This window comes from Diceros bicornis, chromosome 17 (genome assembly GCF_020826845.1).
Source record: "Diceros bicornis minor isolate mBicDic1 chromosome 17, mDicBic1.mat.cur, whole genome shotgun sequence".
Lineage (NCBI taxonomy): Eukaryota > Metazoa > Chordata > Mammalia > Perissodactyla > Rhinocerotidae > Diceros > Diceros bicornis.
This window is the reverse complement of record NC_080756.1, coordinates 16,976,333-16,998,144: the sequence shown is the minus strand read 5'-3', so window position 1 is coordinate 16,998,144 and position 21,812 is coordinate 16,976,333. Positions and strand designations below refer to the sequence as shown.

Genomic DNA, 21,812 nt, shown 5'->3' with positions numbered 1-21,812 from the left:
CAACTCCCATCGCACCGCGCGGCCCGCCGGCGATACGCAGCTCTCGCTGATTGGTCACTGGGGATATTTGAAAGGAGGGGCTGGCGCGGAAGACGAAGGTTACATCTTGGATCCTTGAGGAGTATTCAACCCGGCGGGTAAGTCCTGGACCTGGGGAGGAGGGCGACTTCTGGGGCGGCAAGGCCCAGAGGGACTCATGAGCGTGTGTACGCGCCGAGGTGAATGGGGTCCCCAGCGCTGACTTGAGGGAGAGGCGGTGGCGGCTCTGCGAGGGAGGGTCGGGAGACCTCGGGACATCCTGGTGGGCGCCGGGGAGTTCAGTGGAGGCGGCCGCTGTGGGGCGTTGGTGTGGTGGGGTGGGTAGTGACGCCGGGGATCGGCCGGCAGGAGGGGAAAGCGAAAGCGTCGGTTTATAACCGAGCCCAGCCTCCCGATATAGGCTTTCTTCCGGTAGGATTTCTTTTTTTTTTTTTTTAAAGATTTTATTTATTTATTTTTTCCCCCAAAGCCCCAGTACATAGTTGTCTGTCTTAGCTGCACATCCTTCTAGTTGCTGTATGTGGGACGCGGCCTCAGCATGGCTGGAGGAGTGGTGCCTCGGTGCGCACCCGGGATCCGAACCCGGGCCGCTGGCAGCGGAGCGCACGCACTTAACCTCTAAGCCACGGGGCCGGCCCCGATAGGATTTCTGATGGGATTCTTTGCCCTATTATTCCGCGGCCTTCAAGCCCTTCTCCCGTCCTCCATTAGCTCCCTTACGAATCTTCTCCGCCTTCTCTGATCCGTATCCTTTCTCCTAGCCCTCTGGCGCCATGAGAAGCTTCAAAGGAGTCAACTTTGGAGCTCTGCTAAGCAGCCCGAAGGAGGCCAAAGAGCTGCTGCCTGACTTGAAGGTGAGGGTGCTGTCTAGATCCAGATACCTGGCTTTTCAAGCTGAGCTGCTTTGTTTTTTTCCTTATTTGAAGAGATAGATTAGTAGGAGATCCTCTCCTGAGCAACTCTATTTCTAGTTCCTTTCCCTACTTCTTTCTCTCCTTTGGTAGCCCCATTCGCATCTTCCTCTCCTCCTAGGAGTTCCTGTCCAAGGTTCCAGCTGGTTCTCCCAGCTGCCAATCTGATGCGGAGAGGAGACAAGCTTGTGATGCCATCCTGAGGGCTTGCAACCAGCAGCTGACTGGCAGGCTAGCTTGCCCCGAGCACCTGGGGAGCCTGCTGGAGCTGGCAGAGCTGGCTTGTGATGGCTACTTGGAGTCCACCCCCCAGCGCCCACCCCTCTACCTGGAACGAATTCTCTTCATCTTTCTGCGGAACATTGCTGCACAGGGAATCCCAGAGGCCACACTGCATCTCACTCAGCCCCTCCACGCCTGCTTGGTGCAGTGCTCTCGCCAAGCTGCTCCCCAGGACTACGAGGCTGTGGCTCAGGGCAGTTTTTCTCTGCTTTGGAAGGGGGCAGAAGCGCTGGTGGAGCGGCGAGCAGCATTCTCAGCGCGTCTGAAGGCCTTGAGCTTTCTAGTACTCTTGGAGGATGAAAGTACCCCGTGTGAAGTTCCCCACTTTGCTTCTCCAACAGCCTGTCGAGTGGTAGCTGCCCATCAGCTATTTGATGCCAGTGGGCATAGTCTGAGTGAAGCAGATGCTGACTTCCTGGATGACATGCTCTCCAGGCATGTGATCAGAGCCTTGGTGGGTGAGGGAGGGGGCTCTCCTGGTCCTCTTTCTCCCCAGAGGGCCCTCTGTCTCTTGGAGCTCACCCTGGAACACTGTCGTCGCCTCTGCTGGAGCCGCCACCATGCCAAGGCCACCAAGGCAGTGGAGAAGGCCCATGGTTACCTAAGGAATACCAGTCTGGCCCCCAGCCTCCAGCTGTGCCAGCTGGGAGTTGAGCTGCTGCAGGTCGGAGAAGGAGGACCCCAGGCAGTGGCCAAGCTTCTGATCAAGGCATCAGCTGTCCTGAACAGCAGTGTGGAGGCACCATCACCCCCGCTGCGGGCATTGTGTGACAGCTGCCAGTTCTTCCTCTCAGGCCTGGAGCGAGGCATCAAGAGGCATTATGGACTTGATGCTGTTCTGGGCCTCTTTGCTTTTCTTGGAGGGTACTGCTCTCTCATCCGGCAGCTGCAAGGTGGTGTAAGTTAAGGACCTAAAGGTGAGGTGGGAATGTGGTTCTGTGGACTCACCATCAGCCTAGGGTCTTTGGCAAGATCTGGAAGCCTGGCTCCCTTCTTGGTATGCTGCTCTCTGGACTATGCCTGGCTGGCCAGCAGGCAGCCCAGTCTATCCTGAGAGGCAGTGGCCCCTTCTGATGTCCTTCCTACTGCCTGGGCTACGTCAGCTTCCAGGACTCTGGGCCAGTCTTCGGCTTGGGGCTCCCGCTTTATGTCTGTCCCTCAAACCAAACCCCCCTTCCTTCCTCAGGTCTGCGGGGACTCCTCCAAGCAGCAGCAGTCTTTGGTTCAGATGCACTTTCAGGGGCTTCACCTCTACACTGTGGTGGTTTATGACTTTGCCCAAGGCTGTCAGGTACCATCTGGGAATCAAGGAACATGGACGCATCCTGGGGTCTGGGGTTGCTTGGCTTTGGGCGTGGGGTGGGGTGGAGTCACCTTGGACCTATCATGACTCCTCTCACCCTCAAGCCCTTCTTGTCCCTTCAGGAGGCTGATGTGGCCGACCTGGCCCAGCTAGTGGAAAGTTGCAAATCTACTGTTGTCTGGATGCTGGAGGCCTTACAGGGCCTGTCAGGCCGAGAGCTGACCGACTACCTGGGGATGACTGGTTAGTGCCCTGACCCAGATACAGGGTTCTTGGGAGACTCATAAGTCCTTAGGCAGGCAAATAGCACTTGCTGACTGGTTCTGACCACGATGGGGGCTCCTTATGGTTTAAGGAGGCAGTGAAAGAGATGTTTATAAGTGTCCGTTACTCTGTATTTAACATCTGTAGAGAAGTGATGGGGCTAACTTATAATAGCAGATGTGAATTTTTTCTCATTGACTTCGAAATCTGATTTTGTATTTGTTTCATGAAAACAGTTGTACCTGATGTGCCACTTTATGACTTTCTATATATTTAAATTTTAAAGAACATTTGTAACTTCAATTTTTTTAAACTAGGTAAAACATTCACAGGGTTCAAAATTCAGATTACACAAAAGAGCATACAGTGAAAAGTCCCTCTCCCACTCCTAATCCTGGTCACCCAAAGCCCCCTCTGCAGAGGCAACTAATAGGACCAATTTCTTACATATCCTTCTGGAGATACACTATGTGTATATATAAACCAACATGCATTTATACTTCTCCCACCCTTTTTTGAAATATACATACAGAAAAGTACTAAGATTGTATATGTACAGTTTGATGGGTTTTTACAAAGTGAACATACTGTGTAACCAACATCTAGGTCAAGTAACACAGCATGACTTAGACCCCAGAAAACCCATGCTTGTGCCTTCTTCTTGTGCTCACCATCCCCCAACAGCAACACTATCTTAACACTAACAGTGTAGGTTAGTTTTACCTATTTTTGTATTTCATAATAAATTTCCCCCTCATTTTACAAAAAGCATGGCCCTTTAGTTCTTTTTGTTTTGTTTTGATGTTTTTTTGGTGAGGAAGATTGTCCCTGAGCTAACATCTGTTGCCAATCTTCCTCTTTTTTTTTTAGCTTGAGGAAGATTGGCCCTGAGCTAACATCCGTGCCAATCTTCCTCTATTTTGTATGTGGTATGCCGCCACAGCATGACTTGGTGAGCGGCGTGTAGGTCTGTGCCCGGGATCCTAACCCACAAACCCAGGGCTACCGAAGTGGAGCGTGCGAACTTAACCACTATGCTACTAGGCCGCCCCCCATGGCCCTTTAGTTTAAATCATATAAACCTAAGTTTGGGGCAAGCGTTAGAATTTTTTGGAAGGTTCTGGAGAACTTTTCATATTCATATTTTCAGTGGTTGAACCTAGCCATAGAGATGAAACTATCAGGAGTCAACAAAAATTATTAGTGGCAGGCAAGAACTCTACCGCTGAAGCACCAATGATGACAACAAAAATCATTAGTTTGAAAATTCTTCCCACAGAGTATTGAAGACTGACTTTATTTTCTCCCACCTTCCTACGTTGATAGCCAAGAAGCTGCATGAACTAGAATTTGGGGAAATTTTATTCATTCAACACATTTATTGAGTACTGCTCTGTGCTAAGCACTATTCTGAGTGCTTGGATATGTCAGTAAACAAAACAAAGATCCCTGCCCTCAGGGAGCCGCGTTCTGATTGGGGAGAAAGATAATAAACAACAGAGTAATTGAATTATGAACATGTTAGAAAGTGGTAAGAAATATGGGAGAAAGGAAAAATAGAGCGGGATAAGAAAGGGAAGTAGAAGTTCAGGGTGTGTGAGGGGGGCAAGTTCCCATTTAAAATAGGGTGCTCAGGGTGGGCCTCACTGAGAAGGTGACGAGTGGAACCTGGAGGGGGTGAGGGAGTTGGCCGTGGAGATACCTGGAAGAGACTTCCGTGTCAGAGGAAACAGCCAGTGCTAAGGTCCTGAGGCAGGAGTGGGTCCGGTGTGTTCAAGGAATAGTAAGGAGGCTACTGTGGCTTCAGTGGAATGGGGGAAGGAGAGGGAGGTAAGAGATAAGCCCGAGTGTTTCCCCTGAAATGCTGGCCTTTGGAGCGAGATGAAGACAGAGATGGGCATGTGAGAGAGATGGGCCCTGTGTGGGGATGAGGACGCAGCTCTTGTAAAACAAGCGCAGAGGGCTGGCCGGTGTGGCTGCCTCACTGGAATGGAGGGCAGGGCGACTCGGAGCAAGACAGGGAGAGCTGCCCCTCTCTCATTCCCCAGTGACAGAGGTTCCTTTCTGATTTGAAAGCTGCTGAGCTCACCACGGTTGAGCCTGTCTCTACTGCCTCTTCAGTAGGAGAGGGGGCACCATTCCTGCGGTCACCTGTCCTTTCTCTCCCCTGCAGCCTCTTACACCAGCAACTTGGCCTACAGCTTCTACAGTCACAAGCTCTATGCTGAGGCCTGTGCCATCTCCGAGCCCCTCTGTCAGCACCTGGGCTTGGTGAAGCCGGGCACCTATCCCGAGGTGCCTCCTGAGAAGGTATGAGGGCAGGAAGGAAGGTTATGTTGTGGGGAGGAGGGGGCTTGAGGAGCATGAAAGGGTCTGGCCAGGACCCTGCCTCGGAGTGTTAGGAGGGTGTTGGGAACTGCGTGTTGGCACCAGTGCCTGGGGCAGTGTTTCCCAGACCACACCTGTACTGTTATTTACTTAATTTTTTTTTCTACTGACTCACTTTTTATATTTAGCCTTGTCCGAGCCCATGGTTCTCAGCCTGGCTGTATATTAGAATCATCTGAGTGAACTTAAAAACAAATTCTAATGCTTGCCCCAAACTCAGTGCGTCAGAATCTGGCGCTAGAGCGTGGGTGTCTGGGTATTTAAAAAGCTTCCCTGGTGGTCCTTTGGGCAACCAGAGTGAGAACTGCTGTCTTACCCACAAAATGAAATGATGGCTTGGCAGGCAGGATAGGTCCTAGAGGGACTTGGGTTTCATCTTGAGTGAGGTTGAGGAGCCTCTAAAGGATTTAAGTGGAGTCACGAGATCAGATTGGCATCCTGGGTTTCTCTGGCATCACTGTGGCAAATGAACGGGGTGTGAGGACAACACCGGGCACCAGGCCGCTCTAGTAGCCTAGGCAGGAAAGGGTGGGTATCTGAACTGAAGCAACTTCCCAATGGATGGAAAGAAGTGGGGGGGTGGGGAGTGCAAGAAGTCAAGGATTAACCTGGTAGGTGACTGGCTGTGAGGGAGGGAGAAGGGAGAGTCAAGGATGGTCTCGTATTTCTGACTCAGGAGAAGGTGGTGATTTGCGAGAGGATGACAGGAGGAGGAGCGAGGTTTCAGGGGTGTGGATGATGAATACGTGGGTGGGATTAAGTGAAGCCTCAGGTTGTTCTTAGCTGTCTTCTGCCTCGGGGCCGGGTGGGGCAGGAGGGCCACCTCCTACCCCTACCGGGTGGTGTATGTAGGTAGTGTACATATGCATGCATATATACACGCACTCTTCTCCACTGGACAGACTCACTGGTTCCCCGCTCCAGTTTGGTCTGTTCCCTTTCTCTGGTCAGTTGCACAGGTGCTTCCGGCTGCATGTAGAGAGTTTGAAGAAACTGGGTAAACAGGCCCAGGGCTGCAAGATGGTGACTCTGTGGCTGGCAGCCCTGCAGCCCTGTGGCCCCGAACACATGGCTGAGCCAGTCACCTTCTGGGTCCGGGTCAAGATGGATGCAGCCAAAGCTGGAGACAAGGAGCTACAGCTGCGGTGAGTTGATGAGGAGGGAGGCAACCATGTTTGCCCCATGGCTAGGGCTGGCTTTTTGTACTCACGATCATGTTCATCCTTGTGTCTGAAAAAGGCACTGGTTCTTCCATCCATCGTTACTCATTGAGTGCCTACTATCTGCAAGCCACTGTGCCGGGTACTGGGGGAACAGTGGCGACAGGCAGTGTTCTTCCTTTCACAACTGGAAACTTAACTGCGCTCTCAGCCAGCCAAGGCTGGGACTCCTTGGCCTGGGGCAGAGGCTCTGTGTTCACAGGCTCCCCAGGTGCTGAGCCTGCCCTTTCTCAGGACTCTGCGAGACAGCCTGAGCGGCTGGGACCCGGAGACCCTGGCCCTCCTGCTCAGGGAGGAGCTGCAGGCCTACAAGGCAGTGCGGGCCAACACGGGGCAGGAACGGTTCAACGTCATCTGTGACCTGCTGGAGCTGAGCCCCGAGGAGACACCGGCTGGGGCCTGGGCTCGAGCCACCCACCTGGTGGAACTGGCTCAGGTGCTCTGCTACCACGACTTTGCCCAGCAGACCGACTGGTGAGGAGAAATAGCTGGGGAGGCCACACTTGCTTCTTATCCTAGGTCCTCTCACCCTTTTCAGAGCCTGTTTCCCTTTCCACGTCCCTGAGTAGCCACTTCAGTTTGTGGCCCTGGGAGCTCATTCAAAGGGTGAGGCCCGCTGTCCTGCAGAAGGCCCCGCTTGAGTGCCTCCTCTCCCCACAGCTCTGCCCTAGATGCTATCCGGGAAGCCCTGCAGCTTCTGGAGTCTGTGAGGCCCGAGGCCCAGGCTGAGGATCAGCTTCTGGATGATAAAGCACAGGCCCTGCTGTGGCTCTACATCTGTACCCTGGAGGCCAAAATGCGGGAAGTGAGTGTGGCTGCTGTGGGGCAGAGCAGAACTGGGGACAGGGGTTGTTTTCCCAGGCCTCCAGTGAGCTGGTACCCGCCCTGTTTTTGACCCTGATCTCCCCATCCAGGGTATTGAGCGGGATCGGAGAGCCCAGGCCCCTAGTAACCTGGAGGAGTTTGAAGTCAATGACCTGAACTACGAAGATAAACTCCAGGAAGATCGCTTCCTATACAGTAACATTGCCTTCAATCTGGCTGCAGATGCTGGTGAGGGCCGTGAACGTAGTGTGGTGGGATAGTCTCTTCTGTGGCTTCCTAAGAGCAGAACGGGGACCCCAGGTGTGGGAGAGGCTGGCCCTGTAGGGTGGGAGGTAGGCACAAAGGGCAGAGGGTGTTATGGAGAAGGGTGCATTCTCCCCCAATGGCCCACGCTGAGAGAATGGCTGGTCTGTTTCTTCTGACTTATAGCTCAGTCCAAATGCCTGGACCAAGCTCTGGCCCTGTGGAAGGAGGTCCTTACAAGGAGGCAGGCCCCCGCTGTGCGGTGTCTCCAGCAGACAGCAGCCTCACTGCAGATCCTAGCAGCCCTCTATCAGCTGGTGGCAAAGGTAATGGGGCAGGGCATTGTCGCAGACCCGAAACCCAGCTCCTTCACCCTCTTTGGCCTGTGTATCTGCTGAGAAGCCACGTAACTTGGTGTGGGCTCTGTGACCGGTCTCCCTGAGTTTAAATCCAGGCTCCATCTTAGTAGAACATGGTCTTAGGCAACTCACTCAGCCTTCTAAGCTCGAGCTTCCTTATCTCTAAGATGAGGGGAGTAACACTGCTCCCTCAGCGCTGTCAGCATTCAGTGAGATGATGTGGGAAGATGTTGGGCATAAACAGAATACTCAAATCTTAGCCAAAATTATTATTAATTATTAGATAATTTTAGACCTGTATACTCAGAAAAATACATAAATGCATATGGACACAATTTTACATTTTTACATGCAATGTCAGGAGGTCTCACAGCCTCTGAAGCTCTTCCCTGGACCCCACATTAGGATCCTCCAAAAAAGAATGTTGCACATAGGGGATCTTTGTTACTGTGGGCCATTGGGCTGCATTTCTAGCACGAGGACCCAGAAGCTGCCCCGGCCCTAGATGTGAGTCTTGGCTCTACCACAGACGTGTTATGTGAGCTTAAACAGGCAACTTAACCTATGTCTGTCTTAGTTTCCTCATCTGTAACGCTGGGATGAGAGCTGCTGTGAAGATGAAGGGAGTCGATGCATGTGAACCTCTTGGCATAGTGCCTGGGGCATAGTAGGCCCTCAGTAAATCCTGGCTGTTGATGATGACTGGTATCTTGGCTTTAAAACAGAGGGGTAGGATGGTTCGCAGGCTCCCTCACTGCTGTCCTCTCAAGGTCCCTGGATGGCTTCTCTGTCTGGGTAGCCGCATTCCATCCAGGCTCTGAGGTCAGACCAAGGTCCCGAGGGCTGGGGAGCAGAGCGTAGAAGTGGAGGCTTGAGCAGGCACTGGGTAAACTTGCTGCTCCTGGCCCAACAGCCTCTGCAGGCTCTGGAGGTCCTCCTGCTTGTACGGATTGTCTCCCAGAGACTGGAGGACCATGCGAAAGCAGCTGGCTCCTCCTGCCACATCACTCAGCTCCTCCTGACCCTCGGCTGTCCCAGCTATGCCCAGGTGAGTGCCCAGCTCAGCCTGGGGACTGCAGGGGGGACCTGGCTTTTGTGACCCATCTTTTCTCTGAGAAGACAGGATACTGAAGGGGCAGTTTCTCTGCCTTCTACTGCCACATTCGGCTGGAGGATTGGAAAGTGGGGAGTGGTTGGGAGGCAGCTGTGGGAAGAAGAGGCATCTTTCTCCTCCTCACTGCAAAACCAACTGTTGATGAAGTTTTATAGATTCTGCATCAGGAATACCCCATTAATCCAGTATTTCCCAACCATTTCTGGTGCCCTAATTGATGCTTTTCGCTCGCTTACGACTATTACAGTGTCTCCTAGCTGGTCTACTTGCCTCCAGTTTCTCCTTTTTCTACCTCATCTTCTAACTACTACTAGCGTGATGTTTTTAGGCACAGATCTGATCTTATCTCTTTCCTGCTTAAAGGATTTCATCGGCTCTCCATCATCTGCAGGATGCTGTCCAGACCCTTTACTTTGCATTGTATGCTTTCTGTATTCTGGTCCACACTTTTTCTTGCTGCTCCCTACTGTGACCCTTGTGCCAGTCTGTACCAGGTCCTTTATATCCCTTGTACGTGCCTGTCTTTGGTTGTGTTAGTCCCTCCACCCTAAATGTGTCCTCTCCTTCCCCCTTTTATTTAATTCAGCAAACCTGTACTTTCTTTTCAAGGCTTAGCTCAATGGTCTTCCACTTCACAGAGCATTTTATACATCCTCTTCTTCAAGGGCAGCATCAGCCCCTTTCCCTGGGTCCCCAGAGCATTCATGGCATTGTGTCATGATGACATAGGTGTGCCCATGCCCCCACTGCATTGTAAGCTATTGGATGGAAGGTCCTGCTTACTCCTTATTCAGCTTTGTCTTTCTAGCATAGTGGTTAACTGAGAGGTACCAAGTGAACATTTTAGTGAGTGAGTGAAGAACTCCTGTATAGATTATACTGTTTAAAATAATTTAGTATTTAATTGGACGTATTCAGCATTTTGCTTGCAAGTGTTTTTTTTTTTAATTTATTTATTTTTTCCCCCAAAGCCCCAGTAGATAGTTGTATGTCATAGTTGCACAGCCTCATAGTTGCTGTATGTGGGACGCGGCATCAGCATGGCCGGAGAGGCGGTGCGTAGGTGCGTTCCCGGGATCCGAACCCGGGCCGCCAGCAGCGGAGCGCGCACACTTAACCGCTAAGCCATGCGGTTGGCCCGTGCTTGTAAGTGTTTTAATTTGAAGAGTCTGGCTGCTTCTCACCAGCATGCTCACGCACCCCCTGATTGCTTCCTTAGTTACACCTGGAAGAGGCAGAATCAAGTCTGAAGCTTCTGGATCACACCACTGATGCGTACCAGCTCCTTTCCCTGACCCGAGACCTACTGCAAAGTCAACTCTGCTGTGCTCAGCAGAAGGTATTTCTCACCTTCTTAGTCCCTGAAGGTCATGGGTATTGGAAGGATTTTAGGATTTTCTAGATATTTGTCTGGCTTCTGAGACAACTTCCTAGCTCCAACTTGCCTGAAGCTAGGAAGAATATTCCTGGCCCTGCCTCTCCAATGACTCATTCACCAGTGCTCCTTTCTTAGAGATACTGTCCTTTTCCAGTTTCCTCAGGGGCAAGGGGGAAGGTCTATCCTGTGACTAGAAACTGGGATGACACAGGAGCCCTAGACTGGAAATCCAGTGGGGGCCAAAGACCTGAGGTTTCTCACAAACTAGCCGTGTGACTTGGCCGAGTCTTGTTCCCTCTCAGGCTCTAGTTTTCTCTACAGCTGTATCATTCTTAAAAGCAGGGTTTGGGCCAGATGATCTCCAGGGGCATCTCAAGCATCCAATCTGACTTCATCACTGCTCTCCTCCGGCCCCCTCCCTCTCCCAGGTGACTGAGGGCGCCTCTCTGTTGCTGTCTGTGCTTCGGGACCCCGCCCTCCAGAGATCATCCAAGGCTTGGTACTTGTTGCGTGTCCAGTCCCTGCAGCTGGTAGCAGTCTACCTTAGCCTCCCATCAGACAGCCTCTCCACCTCCCTGTGGGAGCAGCTCTGTGCCCAAGGTAAAAGAATAGGGTGCTTGGCCCTCCTTGGTCGATGTGTGTGGTTTGTCTGCTATCAGCTCTTCTCAGCCCTTGTTCCCTCTGCTCTGCAGCTGCATGGACCAGCCTACCTAGAAGCTACACAGAGTAGGCCTGGGAGAGCAAATGAGTTTCACTTCACCTGCTAACTCTAATTGATTGCTTAATGATGCCTGGAATACTACACTGACAAGGATTCTGAGACCCCATGTGGTCTCAGGGGAAAGAGTTCTGTGATTGATTAGCTCTGTCTGCCTTAGATACAGAATGAGAAGAGTGGCAGTGTGCTTTGCATTTGCTATCTTAGTAGTTAATGGTGGTGGAAGTTCTGGCCACATTGTCTCCCTTTTTGTCGCCCCCTCTCACCTGCACAGGCTGGCAGACACCTGAGATAGCACTCATCGACTCCCATAAGCTCCTCCGAAGCATTATCCTGCTCATGGGCAGCGATGTGCTCTCCACTCAGAAAGCAGCAGTGCAGATGCCGTTTCTAGACTATGGTGAGTCTGAGGAGGAAAGCAAGGCCCTGTGGGAATGAACAGCCTAGATGGTGGGCTGGCAGTTTTGTCCCCAGAGGATCCAGGCCATGACTGAATGATGATGGTCTCGCCTCTCTCTCTTTTGCTACAGGTGAAAATCTGGTACAAAAATGGCAGGTTCTTACAGAGGTGCTGAGCTGCTCAGCGAAGCTGGTCTCCCGCTTGGGCCGCCTGGGCTGTGTGAGCGAAGCCAAGGCCTTTTGCTTGGAGGCCCTGAAACTTACGACGAAGCTACAGATACCGTGCCAGTGAGTACAGGGCCCAAGAGGATGCCCAATCCAGAACCTGAGTGCCTGCGCCCTTGACCGTGGGTTCCCAAACTGTTCCACTGATGAACTTGTTATGTTTGGCGGGGTTGGTGGAAGAAAGCATTCCATGGCTAAAGAAATGGGAAATGCTGAGTCAATCGAGGTTAGATGTTTTATTTCCTATAGGACTTCTCATGTCCTCCAGTATGCTAATATGCATAAATCTCCAAAAGGGAGATCTATTGTATAGCGTTTCCCTATATCTCTTTGCCCACAGGATCCTATTTTTGAGGAACGCAGTTTGGAAAGTCCTGTTTGAGTTGGGTCCAGAGGAAAGCATAGACAGTTCCCCAGTGACCCCTGAAGTCAGCTTCAGGAAATAAAGGCCTTTTGGAGGCTGGGAAAGACTGTGACGGCTCTGTCTGGGCAAGGGGCAAAAGGAAGGACTCTCTAGGAAGACAAAGGATTTCACTAATTGGTTGTCGTCCCTTCTCCTGGTAAGGTGTGCCCTGTTCCTGGTGCTGAAGGGGGAGCTGGAGCTGGCACGCAGTGACGCTGACCTCTGTCAGTCGGACCTGCAGCAGGTACTCTTCTTGCTGGAGTCTTGCACAGGTGAGCAGCCGCGCCCCCACGCCCATGGGCGGCGGAGAGAGTGACACACACACCACAACACGTCTTTGTATGTCAAAGGTTTGGTTTCCTCCTAATCAGAGACTTACTTCTGGTCACGGGGCAAAGCTCCCTTTTCTTCAGTCAGGCCATCGGTGTCCCTCCTTCAGGTAGCCTGTCCAGGACCAACCCTACCTCGTTCTAGTTTTCAGTGCTAACACATTCAGTGCTAACACATTCAGTGTTTACATTTAAATTTAATTTAAATAAAATTTAAAATTCAGTTCCTTAGTCACTCGCCACGTTTCACATGCTCAATAGCGACACGTGACTGGTGGCTACTGTACTGGGTAGCACAAATGTCGTGTCCTCAGGAGGGCTTCAGGTAATAATAAAATATTGTATTTATGGTACATTTTTTCTTATCAACCACTCTTTCCTCTAGTATTTCATTTCACCCACACAAAACCCTGGAAAGTCAGGTGGGAACATAGATGTTTACATTTGTAAAATGAGAAAGTTGAGAAATTCAGTGTTTTGGGCCAGGATCATGGGGCAGTCAGGGGCAGGAGCCAGGATTAAGACTTGGGCCTCTGATGCTGGCCCGCTATCCTGAGCCATGCAGCCTTCTTTTTGTTGCTGGGAAAGATTTGCTCTGAGCTAACATCTGTTGCCAACCTTCCTCTCTCTTTTTTTTTTTCTCCTGAAAGCCCCAGTACATAGTTGTATATTCTAGTTGTAAGTCCTTCTAGTTCTTTTATGTGAGCTGCCACCAGAGCATGGCTACTGACAGAAGAGTGGTGTGGTTCTGCACCAAACTTTAACTGCTAGGCCATCAGGGTTGGCTCCATGCAGCCTTCTGAGCTGCAGCTATGGGGGCTTCATGGGCTGTACTGATTCATTGTTGGATGGGAAAAAAACATTAGGGATTTTATCAAAAAAATAATAAGCCATACTAATATTTAGTATGTTCATACAGTAATGTATATGAGTAATTAGTAAGTAAATAACACATATATTAGGAGGTGGGCCCTGGGGGTAGCTCAGGAAGCTCTTGGTATCATTTCTCCCAGTATTTTTTTTTTTAATGTCAAGCATGCTTTTTATTCTACAATAAACATTTACACTTCTGAATTTTAAGATGGTTTAAATATATTCCACAGTAAAAACATTTTATTTTAAAATATGTATAATTTTTACTGATTTGTGCATTATTAATCACTACACTATATATGGTTTTACAATAAATACATACATAGATTATATATATACCTATATAATACATATATATGTACACATTGGGTTACTCTGATTTTTTGAATCTGGTACCTATCCATTCTAAGTGCTAGAAAAATTTTATTCCACTATAAATCTGGTAATCTACTGTCCTTTCTTAGAGTTCATGAAACAACAGAACTTACAAATGGCATTGATCCAGTATATATACCAAAAATTTTTAATCTCACTCAGGTTTTAAAAGATTTACAAGCTTGTTTTTAACCTGATCTGTGTTGCCAGATGAGGGAAAAAAGTTTTGAAATAAATTATTATCAAAAAAATGAAAAATTCTGGGTAGCTGGCATTAGTAGTATAACTACCATTTCTCTTTGGAGTTATTCATTTCTCCCAGTTTTGTAATTCTTGTTCTGCTCTCTCCGCAGAATTTGGTGGACTAGCCCAGCACCCAGACTCTGTGAAGAAGGTCCTCCCACAAAAGGGGAGGCAACAGGCCCGAGTCCCCTGTCCTCCGGACCTCCCAGAGGAGGAGCCCTTCCTAAGAGGCCCTGCCCTGGAGCTGGTGGCCACTGTGGCCAAGGAGCCTGGCCCCATAGCACCTTCTACTAACTCCTCGCCAATCCTGAAAATGAAGCCCCAGCCCAGCCCCAGCTTCCTGACCCATTCGCCCACCTGTGACTGCTTGCTCTGTGCCAGCCCTGTCCTCTCCACAGTCTGTCTGCGCTGGGTGTTGGTCACAGCAGGGGTGAGGCTGGCCTTGGGCCATCAGGCCCAGGGTCTGGATCTGCTGCAGGTCGTGCTGAAGGGTTGCCCCGCAGCCACTGAGCGCCTCGCCCAAGCTCTGCAAGCTTCCCTGAATCACAAAGCACCCCCCTCCCCTGTCCCAAGCCTCTTGGATGAGATCTTGGCTCAGGCATACACACAGCTGGCACTGGAGGGGCTGAGCCAGCCATCAAACAAGAGTCTGGGGAAGGTCTTGGAGTCAGGACTGAAGTTTGTGGCAGCACAGATACCCCACCTGGAGCCCTGGCGAGCCAGCCTACTCTGGATTCAGGCCCTTGCAAAGGTGGCTGGCCTCAGCTGCTGCACTACCCAGCTCTTTGCAAGCTCCTGGGGCTGGCAACCACCACTGGTAAAGAATCCCCCAGGCTCAGAGCCCCCTAAGCCTCGGCACCAAAAGCATTCTGGACGAGGGCGCCAGCAGGTGGTCTCTGCGACCCCACCCCTCCATAATACCTCTCTGAAAGGTCTGGAAGGTGGAGGACCACCCTGTACACCTAAGCCCCCGGGCCGGGTCAGGCAGGCTGGCCCTCGTGTCCCTTTCACCGTGTTTGAGGAAGTCTGCCCTACACAGAGCAAGCCTGAGGTTCCCAAGGCCCCCAGGGTACAACAGAGGATCCAGACACGCCTCAAGGTGAGGTGGGACTGTGGCTAGGTGGTGTTGGTGTCGGGTGGGGGTGGTCCTGGAGAGGAGCTCTGCAGAGCAGGGGTCTCTATGGAATAGCTTGCAGGGGCTGATGGGACCTTCAGCTCTCTGGTTATCTGCAGGATCCCTACACACGGCAAGGCCTAGTTCCAAGTCTACCTTTGTTTCAGACAGAAGGCACTTTCCTTAACTCTACCATTCCTTTCCTTTATCCTTCCTCCTCATCTTCTGTTCCCTCCTTCCACACCCAAGAGTTGCTGCCCCTGGTTGAGTGTGGTGGGTGTACATGGGAGGTTAATTCTTAAATCTTCCCCAAAGGCCTCTGTGATGGTGCCCCCACAGCGCCACCTGCTGGCAGACGATGTCTTGTCACTGAAGACCCCCTGGCCCTTCTTCCCTTCCCACCCATCCCAGGTGAACTTCAGTGATGACAGTGACTTGGAAGATCCTGTCTCACTTGAGGCGTGGCTTGCAGAGGGGCCCCAGAGACGGAGCACTGCTTCCCGGGGCCGGGGCCGGGGCCGAGCTAGGAAGGGCCCGAGCTCGAAGACTGATGCGGTGGCTGTCCCAGGTAGTGCCCCTGGGCACCCTGGCCTCGGTGGCAGGAGCCGGAGGGCCAAGAAGGTGGCATCAGGACATTGTGAGGAGCTGGGCCCCGAGATCATGAGGACCATCCCTGAAGAGGAACTGACTGACAACTGGATGGAAATGAGCTTTGAGATCCTCAGGGGCTCTGATGGGGAAGACTCAGCCTCAGGTATGATGGCAAGGGTGGGGGATAGAAGGTGCATGTGTTTTTGGGGGGTTGCCCTGGGGCCAAAGCACAAGAAATGACTGGTGCCAAAGATAGTACAGAAAGAAAGTTCTTTTGCTGGCTCTGGAACTGGATCCTAGAAGGGAGAACAAAAGGGATGGCAGGAGGAGGGAACTCCACAGAAAAGTCATGTTCTTTCCCCAGGTGGGAAGGCACCAGCGGCAGGGCCTGATACAGCCATAGAAGAATGTGAGGTGTTGAGACGGGATGCCAGCAAAGAGGAGCTGCCCATCCCGGGCCCAGGCAAGGAGAGAGACAAGGATCTCGGTCCTTGGCTCCAACTCCCCTCGGCACCTGCAGCCATTGGTGAATATGCTGACCACCGAGGTCTGGTCATTTGGAGAGGGCTGAGTCTCTAGGTCTCTTGATCCCAGTGCCTTTCCAGTCTGTCCTTGGTTCTGGCTTTGGATCCCCATCTTGTTCTAGTTGCCTTTGAACCTGGGTTTGAATCTCAGCACTCTCTCCACTAGCTGTTTGCAAGTCACTTAACCTCTCTGTGCTTCTATTTTCTGTTTTTTTGGGGTTTTTTTGCTTAAGGAAGATTAGCTCTAAGCTAACATGTGTGCCAGTCGGCCTCCATTTTGTATGTGGGTCGCCACCACAGCATGGCCACCGACAGGTAGTATAGGTCCACACCCAGGATCTGAACCCAGGCCGCCAAAGCAGAGTGCGCCAAACTTAACCAATAGGCCACGGGACCAGCCCCTGAGCTTCTATTATCTTAATTGTAAAATGGGGTTTGGGGAGGACGGATTAAGTTGATGCATGTAAATTGTGCAGCACCCCGCTTGGCACATTGCCCTTCATAAATGCTAGCTGCCATTTTCCAAGTGGGAAATGAGCTAGGGACTCCTTTGTGTAAAGTTCCTGTCAGCTAGGAAATAGGGGATTCACTGCAGCGAGTGTCTTGACCTTCCTCCAGGTCTCTCTACCCTGGATTCCATCTGTGACTCACTGAGCATCGCTTTCCGTGGGGTCAGTCACTGCCCTCCCAGTGGGCTCTACGCTCACCTCTGCCGCTTCCTGGCCTTGTGCCTGGGCCACCGGGACCCCTCTGCCACTGCCTGCCTCGTCACCGAGTCTGTCTCCATCACCTCCCGCCACCAGCTGCTCACCCACCTCCACAGGCAGCTCAGGTGAGTGCCCACCATCCGCAAGGCTTGTGCTGGAGCAGACTGAAGGGAGAGTCCAGACTCTGAAGGAGGGAGAACTCACCCCTACTTGTGTTGCCTGCAGCAAGGCCCAGAAGCACCGAGGATCGCTCGATATGAAAGACCAGCTGCAGGGGCTGAGCCTCCAGGAGAGGCTCCAAGACGTCCCCCTGGCCCGCATCCAGCGCCTCTTTTCCTTCAGGGCTTCAGGATCTGGCCACTTCCCCCAGCCTGAGAAGAAGAGTTTCCAGGAGCGCCTGGCTCTGATCCCCAGTGGTATGGTGGCAGCCTCCGGCTGGCGCGCCTGTCCTTTCATGCATCTTCCTGCTGAGGAGTTGGGTGAAGGTGCTGAAGGCATCAGTTAGTTCACGTAGTTTTCTGATCCTTATAGAAGGACACGTCATACCTTTTCATTGATTAGTCATTTTGTTACTCTCACCAAACAGACATACTGTAAATCTGGAAGTCTTTCTTTTTTTGACCTTAACTTTGAGTTACCAGCAAGTTAACTGTCTTTCTTTAAGGATAAGTGCGGGGGTCCAGGGTCTTCCTACGCTCACATGATACAGGTTCACAGGGGATGTGAGTGCCTCACTCTGCAGGGCCCTTTGTTAGTTTCAGCGAGGGACACAAAGAAGTACAAGACATGGTCTCTTTCCATAGGGAGCTGTTAGGGCAAGGGAGAGCACCTTGCACTCCAGTGACCACAAAAGACTTCTTGGAGTTGTCTTGAGTGCAGGATAGGGATTGAATGCAAAAGACAGGGAAGGGAATTCCTTGTGACAGCTGAAATGATTCTGGCTATGTCCTGTGTGTCAGGGGTGACTGTGTGTGTGTTGGCCCTGGCCACCCTCCAGCCTGGAACTGTGGGCAACACCCTCCTGCTGACCCGGCTGGAAAAAGACAGTCCCCCAGTCACTGTGCAGATCCCCACTGCCCAGAGCGAGGTAGGTGTCCTGGGCTAGGGAGCAAAGTTGGGCTGGGGTGGGCTTCTGGTCAAGCCGCTCACATTCTGTGGCTGGGGGGTGGAGAGATGGTGCTCACATGGACAAGCAGATATCTCATAGCCCCGTCTCCCAAAGCTGCCTCTGAGTTTGGCCCTGAAAGAGTTTGATGCCATCCAGAAGGAACAGAAAGAGAACAGCAGCTGTACTGACAAGCGAGAATGGTGGACAGGGCGGCTCGGACTGGACCACAGGATGGAGGTGTGTGCCCCCAGGGGGGGTGGGGTCAGGCTGCCCTAGGAACGATCTGGAGTGCCAATGTCCTCTCTCACGGGTCCCAGCTCAGTGCCGAGCCACCTCTAGCCCTTTCTGGAAGTGTAGGCCTAAATAAAAAATTATGTCACTTGGGAAGGACTTGAGACAAGAGCCCAGAACTTGAAGGAGTTATGACAATGGAATGTTTAAAGATACACACAAGAAAAAGGATTTAAGCCCAAGTGTCAGCTTCACAGTTTTGCTGTCATTGCCCACCTGTTCGTATTTGTCAAAACATAGTGATAGGTAATAAATCATCTCATCTGTACTGCCCCCAAGTCGCAGCAGATGAAACATGTTTCTAGCTTCTTGCCTTCTATGACTGGCAGAAGGAAATGTAAGACAGAGACACACAGGAAAACCCATTTCCTCCTCTCGGTGTCGGTGCCTGTGGGAAAGAAACTCGGCTCCCTCTCTGCCTGAAAGTTCCGTTCTACATTCAGGTTCTCGTCACATCGCTGGAGAAGGTTGTGTTGGGCTGCTGGAGGGGGCTGTTGCTGCCATCCAGTGAGGACCCCGGCCCTGCCCAGGAGGCCTCCCGCCTACAGGAGTTGTTGCAGGGATGTGGCTGGAAATATCCTGACCCCACTCTGCTGAAAGTGAGTTGAGAATCAGGGAAGGGGCAGAAGCTAGACTTAACTCCTTCCCACCTGCCACTGTGAGCGGAGCTGGAGCTGTGGCATTCACTGACCGCTGTGCCCCTGCAGATCCTGCTCAGTGCTGCCAGTACTCTCACTGCTCAGGACGTGCAGGCCCTGGCCTGTGGGCTGTGCCCTGCCCAGCCAGAGCGAGCCCACGAGCTCCTGAGTGAGGCCATAGGGCGTCTACGGGGTCAGGCGGTACCAAGCAATAGGCACCTTGTCTTAGTGCTAGACAAGGTAAGGAGCTGGGGCCCGAGGGGCAGTGTCTGGTGGGCAGTGGGCACCTATTCACCCCCACGCCCCTTCTGACTCCTGCGTATACCTGGCTAGGGACAGTAACCTCTCAGTGCTTTCTGCCCAGGACCTGCAGAAGCTACCATGGGAGAGCATGCCCAGCCTCCGGGCACTGTCTGTCACTCGGCTGCCCTCCTTCCGATTCCTCCTCAGCTACTCCATCATCAAAGAGGTTGGGGGTTCAGGGAGTGGGGCATGGGGGTGATTGGTGATTGGGTGGGACTTGAAGAAAGAAAATGCAGAGAGACCTGGGAAGAAAGGAAAAGGTCTTAGGAATGGATCAGTCATGGCAGGGGCTTAGAGTTTGTGGGGCTGCAGCCCTCTGGCCAGACCAGGATCCTGATAACCACTGTCTCTTCCTCAGGCTGGGGCCTCATCGGTGCTGAGCCAAGGGGTGGATCCGCGCAGTACCTTCTACGTCCTGAACCCTCACAATAACTTGTCAAACACAGAGGAGCAATTTCGAGCCCATTTTAGCAGGTCGGGGGGATAAGAGTAAGAAAGGGGGTGGAGAAGGGTGGCGACAACATGCAGGCACCATGTCCTTTTCTCCAGAATGAACTGTTGCAGCCCACCCTCTCCCTAGCGTTCCTTCTGCCCTCTTTGCTCTGTGGCCCCTCTTCTTACTCCTGCTTTTTCCCTGCAGTGAAGCAGGCTGGAAAGGGGTGGTCGGGGAGGTGCCGAGTCCGGAACAGGTGCAGGCAGCCCTGACAGAGCATGACTTATATATGTGAGTGCTTAGGGCAGGGAGGTAGGGAGAGGGGCTGTCCCAGAGGAGGGTATCATCATGGTTTGCTTTGGGGCTTTAGAGCCCCTGGCTGAGTCAGGAGGCCTCTGGAGACATAGCAGAGGCCTGATACTGCTCATTCAGGCTCCTCTCACCTCCTTCTGCCTCAGCTATGCAGGGCATGGGGCTGGTGCCCGCTTCCTGGATGGACAGACTGTCCTGCGGCTGAGCTGCCGAGCAGTGGCCCTCCTGTTTGGCTGCAGCAGTGCAGCCCTGGCTGTGCATGGAAACCTGGAGGGGGCTGGCATTGTGCTCAAGTATATCATGGCTGGCTGGTGAGTCTCGAGAGGCAAAGCCCATCCTAGGTCCCCACCCCAGGTTCCTTCCCAGGTCTGAACCCTAAATCCTTCTTCTCTTGTACCCCACCTTCCTCCCATCCTAGTCCCCTGGCATGCCTGGGACTTTAATCCTTTACCCTCTTCTCTCCTCTTAGAACTATGGGCCCAGGGACTTCCTCATTGGCTCAATTCTCTCTACCCACCCATCACCAGCCAATCATGTTTTCCTGTGTATTCTGTTTTAGAGCCTTTACTCTGTATTTCTTCCTTCTTTTTTCCCAGCCCCCTGTTCCTGGGTAACCTCTGGGATGTGACTGACCGTGACATTGACCGCTACACGGAGGCTCTGCTGCAGGGCTGGCTTGGAGCAGGCCCAGGAGCCCCCCTTCTCTACTATGTCAACCAGGCCCGCCAGGCTCCCCGACTCAAGTATATTATTGGGGCTGCACCTGTAGCCTATGGCTTGCCCGTCTTCCTGCAGTGATCCCTTGGAACTGTCCTATCGCTGATAGAAGCCATGTGACTGTTCTACCTCCAAACTTAGATTTAACCCTTAGGGTAAATTTTAAGTGATTTTCCCCAGTGTTTTATATGAAACATTTAACATTAATGTAATAAAGACACATTATTTAAATCTTGTTTTGTGTAATTCATTTGAAGACAAGACTATTGCCCCCCACCGACCATGTGGTACTATAAACAGATGAGAACAGCTCACAGGAGTTCAAGTCTGAGAGCCTTGGGGAGAAAGGCAAAACCACAGGACAAAGCTGGGCCTGGCTTGGCCTCAGCAGACAAAGCTGAAGGAGAGAGGGGCATCAAAATGCCTTAAGTGGGGACAGAGGCCCAAGGAAGGGTAGAGAGAGACCCACTGGGAGCGTCCTGAGCAGGCACCATCATTTCTGTCCTGTCTTCCTGCCCTCGGGTGTCCTGGCAGTGACATTAGCTTTAATGCCTCAGTTGCCCCCCCCAACTCCCAAAGTTGGACGTTAGAGGCCGTTCTCTCCCCACACACAGCTGTTACACTGGTCGGTGCCGTGCACTTCAGCAGCGGATTTTGTGGGGCTCCGCTGTTTATGCATGGTTTCTGTCTCCCCAAAGAGATTGTTAAGCTCCTCAGAAGCACAGACCTCTCCCCTATCCCTCCATCTAGCACACGGTAAGACATTGCATTGATTAATAAACCTTGTGCCGTACTCGTCCGTTGATAACGTGGCTCTTGATCATGCTCTCCACCCCTAGACTCCTCAGCTTCATGCCGACAGCACCACTTTCACGACGCTACTCCCCCTGACCCCGCACTTCCCAGGCGTCTTCCTTGACTCTCAGTCACCGGGTTTATACCATCCACGTGGAGTAGCATACATTGCTTTGCAAAATTGCGGTTATGGCCTGAGTACTTTTAAGATTTTTAAGTTCCTTGAGGGCAGGAGTCCTGTTTGCCACAATTTTACTACGCTAGGCTTGGGATGTCTTATGCAGAGAACGCACAACTACCTTCTCTCATCAAAGGCGAGTCTGAGAAGCTCAGCCCCTCCCGGGACGGGGATCATAGAGATGTCTGGCGCAGCGAGGCCTCCCGCGCA

General features: G+C 52.1%; 1 protein-coding gene across 4 annotated transcripts; it reads left to right on the top strand.

Annotated features, from left to right (window-relative positions):
* The first annotated feature begins 55 nt into the window (after positions 1-55).
* Positions 56-20,883, top strand: ESPL1 (extra spindle pole bodies like 1, separase). Of its 4 annotated transcripts, none has more exons than XM_058558123.1 (31): positions 56-137; positions 801-893; positions 1,072-2,130; positions 2,419-2,523; positions 2,658-2,778; positions 4,973-5,109; positions 6,139-6,332; positions 6,642-6,881; positions 7,068-7,212; positions 7,322-7,460; positions 7,662-7,801; positions 8,748-8,882; positions 10,168-10,287; positions 10,755-10,926; positions 11,319-11,444; positions 11,575-11,731; positions 12,234-12,343; positions 14,002-14,990; positions 15,417-15,759; positions 15,961-16,122; positions 16,739-16,952; positions 17,053-17,243; positions 17,787-17,914; positions 18,092-18,172; positions 18,670-18,825; positions 18,934-19,104; positions 19,229-19,333; positions 19,526-19,641; positions 19,808-19,891; positions 20,059-20,223; positions 20,509-20,883. In XM_058558123.1, the coding sequence occupies exons 2-31, from the start codon at positions 813-815 to the stop codon at positions 20,708-20,710; spliced, it is 6,288 nt and encodes a 2,095-aa protein (XP_058414106.1). In that variant the 5' UTR covers positions 56-137; positions 801-812; the 3' UTR covers positions 20,711-20,883. The 4 variants fall into 4 exon arrangements, with proteins under 4 accessions (XP_058414106.1, XP_058414104.1, XP_058414107.1 ...); XM_058558121.1 differs by having other exon boundaries at positions 18,050-18,172; XM_058558122.1 differs by lacking the exon at positions 56-137 and adding an exon at positions 184-218 and having other exon boundaries at positions 18,050-18,172.
* The last annotated feature ends 929 nt before the right edge of the window (positions 20,884-21,812 follow it).